Source organism: Pyxicephalus adspersus, chromosome 2, assembly GCF_032062135.1.
Source record: "Pyxicephalus adspersus chromosome 2, UCB_Pads_2.0, whole genome shotgun sequence".
Classification (NCBI taxonomy): domain Eukaryota; kingdom Metazoa; phylum Chordata; class Amphibia; order Anura; family Pyxicephalidae; genus Pyxicephalus; species Pyxicephalus adspersus.
Genome location: NC_092859.1, coordinates 128,076,393 through 128,086,229, shown reverse-complemented (window position 1 = coordinate 128,086,229; position 9,837 = coordinate 128,076,393). Strand labels below are relative to the sequence as shown.

The window sequence follows — 9,837 nt, the reverse complement described above, 5'->3', positions numbered from 1 at the left end:
GCCCTGTCTCCCCAAGCGTGACAACGTGCTAAACAGCTATGCTTCCAATGTGTAAATATGTAAGCAACCCATATATGCACAAAACCACATACTAATGTGTAGAGAATCCAACGTCTGTTTGAAATATGATTATTTGTGTGCTGAAGGCAACAATGAAGCATGGTGAGGGTTTCCTTATGGATTTGGGCTGCATTTCTACACATAGATTTGGGATTCAGGCAAGGTTATCTGTCTCCTAATATCAAAGTAAAAAAAATACTTATCTATCATGTTTGGTCCCAATTTGATTCCACAGCAGGTTTGGGACCAGTGACTGGACAGTGGATGGAGAAGCATGTTTATATATGTTTTATTATTATTATTTTTTTTTTTAATTTTGTAAATGTTCTCAGTGCTATTTATTTCAAACGCATCACAGTGACCATTTACTTTATTAAAGGATTACAATAATATTTCATTTTATTGTATATTTCTTAAAACAATCCTCATCATTAAACACAGATATTATTTCTTAATTAAAAGTGCTTATTATTATTATTATTATTAATAACAGAAGCAATGTAATACAAATAGATTGAACTGTTTCCAAACCAGTCTTCGTAATCAGAATTTTGTCATGCACATTTATACATAAGGCATACAGTATACACTGAGATTCAGCAGACCTTACTATGTTCAACATACTTTACAATAGCACACTTTGGACATCCATGGATTCTGTCTCATGTCATCTGCAGAGAAAAAACAAAACAATGGTTAAGTAAGTGAACTTTAACAAAGTTTCTGCATGTTTCTGGACATCACTAATAGGAGAACATTTTAAAAGTTAATAAAGCTGACAACTAATAATTTTTCATGGGTGTCCTTCCTTTGCATAATTATGATTTATGCTTGCTTAGTCTAGGAGGGTGTTAAGCAGAGGAATATTCACTAGTTCTCTCATTCCTGTGGCAGCCAGAACTTCTTTTTTGTGGTCTAGGATCTGGACCACCCTTCAACATCATTACATACAATGCAAGATAACTCATCATGCATAGGAGTTTGCATTGGATTAAATTATTCTGTAAATGACTGGGTGTTAAAGCAAAATCTAAACCAGCAATTAAAAATGTAATTTATAGTAGCTTTCAGGTCCTCAATAGGCATTTTTTTTATTTTTACCAGGTGTTCCTTTGAATAACATATTTCCTGTCCGAGGGTGACTCCGCTCATTTACGTCATTGTATCAGTGAAGGAGCCATAATGGTCACCATCGCCAACTCCTTTTCTCCATAACGTTAGAGGTGGGATTTTTCATAGTTTACAGAAAATAACTTGAAGGAAGATGGGAATTCGCTTTAACTTGCTAGCAGTGACAAGGACACTGCATTTCAAAGGGGACCAACACTTTTTTTTTGTACTTACTAAAATGTTCTTAACTTTAAAAAGAAACCCATTGCATCTACTTCATATCCAAAAGCTGGTAGGCTGCAATTTAATAAACTCTTGTTCCTAAATTAAATTATGCTTTAAGTGTTACCATTATTTATGTTTTTTATGTATGTTAATATTAAAGTCAATATATGTCCTCACTTTGTAAAGGGTATTTGAAGATTACAGGGCTATAACATGATCAATATAATAATAATAATTATGATAGTAGTGAAAACTTTTATAGGGGCATCAAGTTCGCCAATTTGAGTCCTACATAGATAGCTTCTATATACGTATCTTTTTACCCTCAATTTATTTCTGGTTTGTGAAGAATACCATAACAAGAGAGCCTGCTGACTAAGTATTTGGTTACATGGGGCAACTGGCCTCCCTTAAACTTGCTAGCCCTACCGGTAAGTGTTTTCCCAATCCAAGCTGATCCATTTGGTTGATATTGTAACTTGTACTATCAGGCAGAAAGATAAAGCTGCGCACAGAGGCGATCAGGACTGAAAGGGTGTTGCACTTAAAAAAATAAAAAATAAATAACATTTTGTAATTACATATAAGTGTTACGCTTTAATTCACAGGTTACACATTTACCTTTTAATTGCCAGTAAGCTTTCTTTGAGCCCCCCCGGGAGATTAACCCCTATATTTGTACCTAAGAAGATTTAGGGGAACTTGTTCGAGACAACTTTTGTGTCTTTATGACAGTAAGTGACAAATGAAAACCCTAGCTATAGCTGAATGAGTGGATTAATCCTTCTTTTCTTTATACTTCACTAACTCTTTAGGTAGGCAAAATGTACCCTGGTACTCCTTTCTTGCATATATTAAAAATAGGAATTGTTAATTGCCTGTCATTGAGCCCAGAAAGTTTTGGAGAACCCAACATTTTGAGCTGTCATCACAGTAACAGAAGAGGGAAAGTTCATCAATAAGGATCCTTGCTCCAGACACAACTTTTATCCAATAAAGCATCTTCATATGAAATATTGTATAAGTGTGCAATTACCTGATCAAACTCAAAATTGACACACACTTTAGTTTATTTAAACTTTAAATAAGCCATATATGCCCTGACTCCCCCCACTTGAACCAAATTTTACATGTTGAATGGCTGGCTGCTGATTTATGATGGTCATCTTTGGCCATACATGAGCAGCACAATGAAAACGGTGAATGTTCTATGGTGCATTGTGTTTGCATTCCTTGTCCATTAAAGCATCTTCATATTCCAGATTTAAGTGTGCAATTACCTGATCAAACCCCGATTTGCCCTGTGCCCTATTGGAAGTGTGTTAATTTCTTATCACAGAATTTCATCCACACAGCAGTCAATAAATAATTCATGTTCCTGGTTCTTTGTTGTGTGTCCCTGTACTGCACACAGAGCGTTGGAGGCTGACAGCTGTGTCAGGACAAGCACCAAAGATCTGACATGACAAGTGACTAACAAGTTTCTTTCACTCTATAGTAAGAGAAAACAATGTCACAAAGTACAAAAACCAAAATCCTGCAAAAAAAATAAAATAAAATAAAAGATACAGTTTCTTTCTCTACACCTAGTATTGTGTGTCTTCTCCGAGCTTATCCCCAGCCCGTAACCTCTGGTCATTTTTGTGCTGCCCACCCCTTTTATTCTCCTCACTAGCTTGGCCATTTACGCTTGTCCACGGATCAATATGAACAATTCTTGGAGAAATACGATGTCACTATGGCAACCAAGCCACAAATTCTCAGTGGAAGGCACTGAGACCAGTTCAGAATTCTCCTGAGGTTTCCAGAGTTATAAGGAACAGTGTTTTAAAATTCAGGGATGGACACGCAGGGAAGCCAGAGCAATTCATTGTTTACTGCCAATATAATGATACCATATTTGAAGAATCCTATTCTCAATCTGGATCCCTGTCATCAGTTTTGTTCAAGCTTGAGTGTGCCTCATATATCTTCTGTAAGTGGGAGTGCGGTGTATATCGGCTGCTGGAGTTTTATTCTTCTTAAAAATAAGCAATCATGAACAATGATATAGAATTAATAAAGTGATTGTAAAAAACACAGCTTTTAAAATGTTAACTTTCATGTTTTGTATACAATATTTTATGTATATTGCTTTTCGCCAGTTAACAAAACTGAAAGTGCAAACTAAGTTTATGTTATGCTTTGGTACACAGCATTCTTTGAATGATATATTTCAATGATAAGCCGTTATCTACTTTACTAGGAGCAGTGATCCCTACAGGAAGATAACCTTGATGTACACAAGATATTTTGAAAGATCGTGGCAAATGTTGAAAGATGAATGATACTCCTTGTAATATGAATGCTTTCACCTGCTTTCTTGAACTCCAATGTATCAGCCAGGCCTACAAGCTATAAAATTGATAATAGGTGCTAGACATTGAGGACAGCATTTGCTTTAGCATGAATAAACCAACTGACTGCTGCTATGGTTCACTATATGCAGTGTGTTCATAACAAGTTTAATGTAGCATACACAATCTAAGTTGTAAATATGGGAATATTATTTAACAAATTATTATCAACATTGGACAAGCCAGTGTTTCTTAACCAGGGTTCCTCCAGAAGTTGCTAAGGGTTCCTTGAGCAATAAGTAATTTATGCTTCTCATTTTAACTGATACCGATGGTCTTTTTAACTAACTGTAATGGTGACATTCTTCCTACTGACTGGAAATGTAAGGGGCATTCTTCCTACAGTCCACCACATTATTGTACTGTGAGCTGTTTATATAGTAATTATATGAAGACCTGAAAGTTATTTAAAGTGGTTCCCTCATGTTAAAAAGATTGTGGAACACTGCGATAGACAGAGGGTTGCCAAACTATGTTTTTAGGGTTGCCAACTACAAACAAATGTTTTCTAAGCCTAATCAGTTACAGTGGTATTTAGACTGCGCTCATTTTGCAACTAAAACTTTAGGTATATCTAAAAACAAAAATTTATTTTGTTTTAGAATTCCACTTGCCATTAGAGTTTTTCCTCACTGTTTCTCTCTGAAAACTTACTATTTTATATTTCCAATTATTTTTGGACCCTGGGACAATATTCACCAGAAACAATGGTTAGAGACTCAATGGACCTGGCAGTGTAAAATTGACTTTTCTGCTCCCAGACTCAGAATGAATTGCTCCTATGCAGCCCGTAGAGGAAAACTGCACCTTGGATAAGCAGATTTGTACGCATCTGGAATGCAAATCTTCAAGCAAAAACCACATGACAAAAAGCAACATGTGGTTTCCAGGAACCAAGCCGTAATCTGCCAGTAAGTAAAAAAACTGTCCCAAACTTTTACATTCACTGGAATGGAAGTAGCTGGGGCCATGGTCGATGCTGTTGATGCTAAAATAAAACTATTATTTATTTTAAATTATATCATATGTGGTAAATATGGGGATGCCATTTGCAACAATTATTTTGTAGCCTACTACCTCTATATAATATTTTTGGACATCAGGGGATTCCATCACAAAGAAAAACCACGGATATAAGCTGCTCTTCTCTAACATCTGGATTACAACTGAGGCTTGGTAACATGCTGGTTATTTGCTATTGATGGTTCTCACATGAATTGCATACTGTGCTTCATAATAGATTTACTTTACAGCATAGCTGAACTGTACAGCTACCCTTTTAAATGATACCCTACTTTGGCCCTAGCCTTATACTCCCCTGTTCCAGCTCCTTGGGGAACAAAGCTAGGACCCCGCTGAGAGAAATACAATTGTCACTGTAGAATTTCCTAGCTAGCTTCTGTTTCCCCATGCATGAGGAATTTCCAATAATTCCTAAGGAAATACCACCACCATTGGATGCACAATAGTAAGTGGCTGTGGTTATGCTATAGGGACCAAAGCTGTCTCAAAAGCTTAAAGTGTTGATCATTTTAAAACAAATTTCCAAAACACTTGTATATATTTAAGGATAGCCATCAATTTCATGTAGGTGTTTGTAAGCCTGTACCATGTAATTAAAATCACAACTGCTGCCTATTTTAAAGCAGAACTCAATTGTAAACATACAAAACATTGTCAGCAGGCGGGTTGTTTATTGCATAGGGGACAGATGATGTCACTTTTGCAATAAAATAATCTTACCTGCCTGTTTACATTTTTTTTGTATACTGAGCTGTCCATATCTAGCTCACGGTGCAATCCCAGCATACCCCGGGAGTTATGCCAATCTGGCCTGGCAAGTTAAGATGGCTAAAGATCCTGAACCCGGGACAGGGACTGGGGGAAGATGCCAACACTTGAATGGAGTTAGGACAGGTGAGTGTACCTAAGAAATTTCAAACAGGCAGGTAATTTTATTTTATTGCAGAGATAAAAATTGCCTGTCCTTTCTGCTATAAACAACCTGCCCACTTGCAATGTTTATTTTACAGTATAGTTCTGCTGTAATAAGAGGCAATTAGCTTAGGTAATAAAGTGGTGAGTGTGAAAACTAAAAGGCAAGCACTGAAAGAATCAATAAATAAACAAATGTTTAGCTGGTATGTCTTTATAGACTTTGCACATTGTTCTATGGCTTAGTCAAAATTCAACTTGCATTACTATACAGAAGTGATGAAGAAGCACAATTTATGGTTCACTGTAACTAGAACTTTGGCTTAACATGCTATAGTGAGATCGATTAGGGTAGTGATGCACAAGTGATACTATAGAAGAGGATTGATGCACTATAATATAAACGTACAACCATCAGTCACTTCTGGCAATTTGAAATGACCCAGGGTACATACCATGCTGCACTCTTTCACTGGAAATGAAATCTCAAGTCTTTTCCTCGGGGACAGGTCAGGGGATACTGTCAGCTGTCCCCTGTCAACTCAGCTACAAGCCTTGGAGATTTTTTAACTAAACTGACAAGCCAGAGAGGATGAATCAAAGATTCAGATCACACACAAGCAAGCGTCGGAAGCAAAATTAATTTGTTAAAAAAAACACTAATGTCATAATATCTGATTCAGCTTCATATAGGTTAAATTTATACATTTGAAAAACATGAATCAAAATAACTAACAATCTGTTATCTTCGCATTTAACATCATAAACTGTGTGAATTAGGATAGCTTCAAACTAATTAGGTTTATGTAAAAATGAGTTTGCCTGCGTCAGCCTCTACACTCAGCTCTTTATTCTGCCATTCTAACACTGACACCAAGACTACTTTCAGAGGTTGTACCTTGGACATATATTTAAAAAATGCTTCAGTCTAAAACTAATTATAATGAAGTGGTAGTGTCAGCTTTATTTTCCTAGCCATAAAGGCTTTGGCCAATCTAAGCCTGGAATTCTTGATGAAAGAGCAAAATGAACCATCTCCACACTGAGTGACCCTTAAAGGTGATTAATAATTTGCTGCAGCAGCTGCTAAAATGGTATTAGTCTGTTGCATTTTACGAGCACAGATGAGTGATGGTGGTTTAAGTCCAAATGCCACTTCTTACCTGGACTGTCTGAGTCCTCCAATCCATTCTTCTCTTGAATTGACTCTGGCTCTTGGAAGTTGACAGTCTTTTCACTTTTTGGCAAAATCTCAGGTGCTGCAAATATATAGAGACTTTTATTAGGATCCTTGGAGAGCTTTAATAAATCAGGCCCAATGTGTGTTGGTGAGTATACAGGGGTAGTTTGAACCAGGGGGCGCATATGGCAGGAAACAATGCAGGAACACAATTAGGAAACAGTTGTCACACCATTGAAGTCACAAGTCTCCAAACTCCACTCCAAAGTACAGGGTTCTATCTTTGTTATAAAAGTCACAAAACATTTAAAAGCCAACATTTTGGGCCATGCCATGCCTTACCTCAAGGCAACATATTTGTTGTAGGTTTACACAGCATCATCCATAAGTTGTCACTTCGTGCACCCTTCCTCTTTTAGCAGGTCTGTTTGCTGTAAGGAGTGCATTCCTACGGTATCATGGACATTATTTGTCACCCCATACCATGAAGTGTCGAAGCAAGTACATTCAAGGCAGGGGTATTAGGAATTATTTTAATAAAATGTATATATTTCAAAATACATCAATGTGTTAAAACTTGTATGAGATTTCACTGAGTTTAGACCTACTTTAATCATGCTAACAGATACTTCATAGATGTACTAGACAGACAATTATGACTAATGTGACCTATTGAGTCTCCCATAATTCCAATTGCTCTTACCCAGCATCTCTTTTTTATTATATTATTAGGGCAAATTAAGTGCTTCACAGTTATCAAATGTTATAAAAAAAGTACAGAATATAAATTAAATTATATTAATACATTTATGCTGTCCTCTAGAGTGGAATTGTCATTGAAAGCTGCCTAGTCTTCCTAAAAAAATGAGAAAAACCTATCCTATCCTTCCTAAAAAATGTAAAGTCTATCAATCAGTAGATTTTTGAAAAAAAAACTTTTATTTTTAGTTTATATCATCCTGTACAACATTTAAAAAAAGAACCACTTGAGTAAAAAATTAAACACAAAGACATATTATATTAGTTCTGTATACAGAACATGGAATAAAACGTTCTATCTTCTGTTCCACTTCAAGTTCAGTATTTACTAGTATTAGTTCTGGTAATAATCTACCTTAGGTTTTAGTACACTATACTTGTTTTTTTCTGTTAAAATAAATAATCCTTTGGCTTCATATACAAATAGGAGTTGCTTTTTTTCATCACTTCAAACAAGGTCAGGAAACCCCTAATTGTAGTATACCAAATTTCACTTGAGCCATTGAGCTTAAAAGATATCAAATTTCTGGTAATATTTTGTACTCTGATAATATTGTATTTTGAATTTCAAGTGCATCTGTTTTTTTTCCATGCTAGTCTCTATTTAATGTACAACACTGAGTAATAGGTTTGCACTATATTATTATAATAATAATAATAATAATAGTCTCTACCAGTCCTTATTGGCAGTAGAAGTAAGAAAATCCAGCAAACCTAAATCTGGTTAGCAATAGCACTAATAATACATTGAAATATGTAATAATTGTGTTTGCATTGCCCATGCAGCCCAATACATATTTTATACCTATTGCAAGGTAAATTTATTGTAAAGATCAGCCCAGGTATCAAGTAAGAATGAAATCTATTTCAGGAAAATTTTCATTACCCAACCTGAAAATGTAAATGATAACTAGAATTATATCAGACTTTGGACTTTAGAAACCACCCCTTGCCTCCATTTTTAAAACAGTCCAGTACATTGACCTGATAACATCAAAACCTTACGAGTGTTAAAAGCTGACCACATAGCATATGAGGAGATTTACTGACTGCTCTTCTGCTTCTCCTGCCTGTATCTAATGATGGGACACAGGTAGTACTAATGTAATGTGCTTGAGTACTCACTGCAAGAAAATGTTTTTGTGAACTTATAAACAATAAATGATTTTAGTGCGCTTCATTGATTCTTTTTGTGATCCTGTTTATTCATGTCACTATTGTCTTAAAGATGACACATGAAAATGTAGGACATTAATAAATGAAAAGCTATTCAAAAGGTTAACACAAAAATGGACTGCAGGGAAAATATTTGGATTTATAGAAATAAAGATGTTTTCATTCTGCACAATGACATATTTAACATACATGGGATTATTGCACAGTGGGAAACAAATGGATTTCCATTTCTATTTTGTTTTTAACATTACCCATTTTTTGTATTTTTAGGAAAGATATATAGAAAATCTCATGGCTTTTAGACAATAATGGACAGTTCTACTGCCCCCATGAAATAAAGGATCTTTTGCCCAAAGGAAACAAAGAAAATGTGTTTTTTCCAAACAGATATGACATTTAAATGTACAGCTGAATAATTAAGTTGAAGTTGCACTTAAACCTAAAACCATGGTCTGCCAGAAACAATATTGCAGAAGGTGTTGTCTTTATCCTAGTGATTATCTAGTGGGATTAGGGGAATTGAACATAGGAAACAAGTTTGTTCTTTGTTTACCAGGACAGGATAAAAGTTTTACAAATCAGTCAAACTATCCACAGAAATGTAGCTTCTAGAATAATTTAATGCACAAAGCAAATCTGCAAAAACACAAATTCAAACATTAAAAAGACTTTTTTTTAAAACCAATGCAAGCACATGAAGGTGTCTGGATATCTTAATGTTTAATTCACAAAAGATCATTTACAGCGAGATCCATCCATAGGGACTGGATGTTCGCATTCATCTTAAAATAATAAAATTCTGGTACAAGAACACATGCTGAAAAGTTGACAGCAGACAAGAGAAAAGACCTCACCAGTCAGCTGCTGCTCTTTTACCAAGAGGTGACCTAGCTGTGCTTTCTAACTGTAGCCAATAAAAGAAAAGTCACAAATCTAGTCTGCTGTCTGGCAAACTGTAAGATGTACATTTCATAACTGGGTGGATAAAATTACAAA

The 9,837-nt window shown here is 35.4% G+C and overlaps 1 protein-coding gene across 1 annotated transcript in view; it reads right to left on the bottom strand.

Annotated features, from left to right (window-relative positions):
* Positions 1-412: 412 nt before the first annotated feature.
* WDR72 (WD repeat domain 72) overlaps positions 413-9,837 on the bottom strand; it is a 109,328-nt gene continuing 99,903 nt past the window's right edge. The window contains exons 19-20 of the mRNA XM_072402360.1: positions 6,890-6,985; positions 413-731 (exon numbers count right to left, since the gene is read on the bottom strand). Of these exons, the coding sequence (XP_072258461.1) occupies positions 676-731; positions 6,890-6,985 (152 nt within the window). The 3' untranslated portion in view covers positions 413-675. The remainder of the gene's footprint in view (positions 732-6,889; positions 6,986-9,837) is intronic.